The 2,203-nt window shown below is 54.5% G+C and overlaps 1 protein-coding gene and 4 non-coding genes across 5 annotated transcripts in view; all 5 read left to right on the forward strand.

Moving 5' to 3' along the window:
• Nucleotides 1-341: 341 nt before the first annotated feature.
• TRNAC-GCA lies at nt 342-413 on the forward strand. Its single transcript has one exon. It is a non-coding gene; the product is annotated as a tRNA-Cys (tRNA).
• Nucleotides 414-850: 437 nt separating this feature from the next.
• Nucleotides 851-922, forward strand: TRNAC-GCA. The gene has a single exon. It is a non-coding gene; the product is annotated as a tRNA-Cys (tRNA).
• A 393-nt stretch (nt 923-1,315) lies between these two features.
• Nucleotides 1,316-1,387, forward strand: TRNAC-GCA. The gene has a single exon. It is a non-coding gene; the product is annotated as a tRNA-Cys (tRNA).
• Nucleotides 1,388-1,566: 179 nt separating this feature from the next.
• Nucleotides 1,567-2,203, forward strand: part of CWC25 (CWC25 spliceosome associated protein homolog) — an 8,138-nt gene continuing 7,501 nt past the window's right edge. Inside the window, exon 1 of the mRNA XM_009274868.2 lies at nt 1,567-1,617. Coding sequence (XP_009273143.1) covers nt 1,567-1,617 — 51 coding nt within the window. The remainder of the gene's footprint in view (nt 1,618-2,203) is intronic.
• On the forward strand, nt 1,805-1,876 carry TRNAC-GCA. The gene has a single exon. It is a non-coding gene; the product is annotated as a tRNA-Cys (tRNA).

Consider the following 2,203-nt stretch of genomic DNA (forward strand, 5'->3'; position numbering starts at 1 on the left):
GGCAGAGCATTTGACTGCAGATCAAGAGGTCCCCGGTTCAAATCCGGGTGCCCCCTCCCTTTTCCTCCTTTTTATCCAGAAAACCTTGGTTTGGGGCTCTTTATTTCAATGCCTTTCCCACAAACTGCCTGCAGGCTGCGTCCCCGGGTTGATCGGGTGCTGGGCAGAGGTGGAGGAGCAGATTCCCACGAGAGAAGAGGACCGTCAGCGGGGTGTTTGTGCGGACAGAGACGAGCGTTTCAGGAGAAGCTGCTTCTTGTCCCGGGATTCATTTGCGGAGCTTTGCTGTGCTGGAGATGAACAGGGAGATTCCCGCTGGGCAGGGGCAGGGCAGGTGCCGTGGGGGTATAGCTCAGTGGTAGAGCATTTGACTGCAGATCAAGAGGTCCCCGGTTCAAATCCGGGTGCCCCCTCCCAGCCCACCTTTTCTTGGGATTTCGGGGGCGTTTGTTTGCTGGAGGGCTAACTGGTAGGATCAGCTCGGCTTCCCCTCCCAAGAATTCTTTTTCACGTTACGGTCGGAGCTAGAAAGCGTGGGGAGAATGCCCAAGGCTCTCGGGCAGTTGCCGTGTCAAGTTCCAGTCTCCTCGGAGAACAGACTGCAGCTAGGAGAGGAAAGAGAGGGAGCGATGGAGAGCAGCTGGGCCAAGGTCGCCTGGTAAATGACGAGCGGAGACGGCCTCCGTCTCCCGTGTCGGAGCGCGGCGACTCGCTGTCCCTGCTGCTGTCGCACTTTGGTCTTGCAACTTCTGCAGCAGGATTTGATTCCCATGGAGCGGAGGGGTCGAAGATTGGGCAAGAACACACTTTAAAATGTCGTTTTGTTGGTGAGTTGCCAGGTGTGTGCGCAGGGGGTATAGCTCAGTGGCAGAGCATTTGACTGCAGATCAAGAGGTCCCTGGTTCAACTCCAGGTGCCCCCTCCTTTCTTCTCCCTCAACCTTCCTTTTGCCAAACTTGGCACAGAAGGAGGTTGGAGAGATCTCCTTGGGTCTTGTCAGCTTGTGCTGTGCAGTGAGGGCTGCTTTCTGAGCTCCGTTATTCGAGGTACCGAGGCCCCGAGTATCGGGGGAACTGCAGGGGTTGTGCACCGTGTGAGTAACTGCTCCCTGCCTGGGTGTATTTCTCCGAGTTCTTGATTCTCTGCAGTAATCGTATTTATCATAATTCATTCTACTTAACTCCCGGTACAGCCCTCGGCAGGCACGTTAAGGTGCACGGGGGGCTGTCAAGTAAAGGAATCTAACCGGCGGACATGGAAGCTTGGCTCTCTGTAGGAACGCTTTTAAAACCTCCTTGTGAGGGTGCTGTGCCCGGGGGGTATAGCTCAGTGGCAGAGCATTTGACTGCAGATCAAGAGGTCCCTGGTTCAACTCCAGGTGCCCCCTTTGGGTTGTGCTTTTTCCAGGGAAGAGGAGGAGCATTCCTCACTTTTAGGTCCGCTGTGCACAGAAGGCAGGTCTCTGAACTTGAGTATTCAAGATAGTGAGCGCTCAGCTAAACGCTTCTGTGAAAATCAATACCCGTGTCGGTGACGAAGCAGAGGCATAATGGTCGTTGCCTGGCCATGGCAGTAGTTGTTCTGGCCCGTGAGGAAGCTGCTGGGGATCCAGTTGGCGTGCGTAATTAGACCCCGTCTGGGTGTCTTTGTCTCCAGATTGTCTGCAGGAACTTTCTGTGCACAATTTTCCTTGTACATGAGCATGCAACCGAGGGTGCTGTCATAGAGCACGATCTAGCCAGCGCACGTAAAAACCGAGCTACGTATCAAGATTTTTATTGCTCCTTGTACGAGTGCAAACCCAGGGGGTATAGCTCAGTGGCAGAGCATTTGACTGCAGATCAAGAGGTCCCTGGTTCAACTCCAGGTGCCCCCTCCTTTCTTCTCCCTCAACCTTCCTTTTGCCAAATTTGGCACAGAAAGCGATGGAGAGATCTCCTTGGGTCTTGTGAGCTTGTGCTGTGCAGTGAGGGCTGCTTTCTGAGCTCCGTTATTCGAGGTACCGAGGGCCTGAGTATCGGGGGAACTGCAGGGGTTGTGCACCGTGTGAGTAACTGCTCCCTGCCTGCGTGTACTTGTCTCTGCTCTTGATTCTCTGCAGTAGTTCTCTGTACAGCCTCCGGCAGGCACGTTAAGGTGCGCAGGGGGCTGTCAAGTAAGAGAGTCTGACCAGCGGGCATAGGAACTTGTCTCTCTGTAGAAA

This window comes from Aptenodytes forsteri, unplaced genomic scaffold (genome assembly GCF_000699145.1).
Source record: "Aptenodytes forsteri isolate BGI_AS27 unplaced genomic scaffold, ASM69914v1 Scaffold640, whole genome shotgun sequence".
Taxonomy (NCBI): Eukaryota; Metazoa; Chordata; class Aves; order Sphenisciformes; family Spheniscidae; genus Aptenodytes; species Aptenodytes forsteri.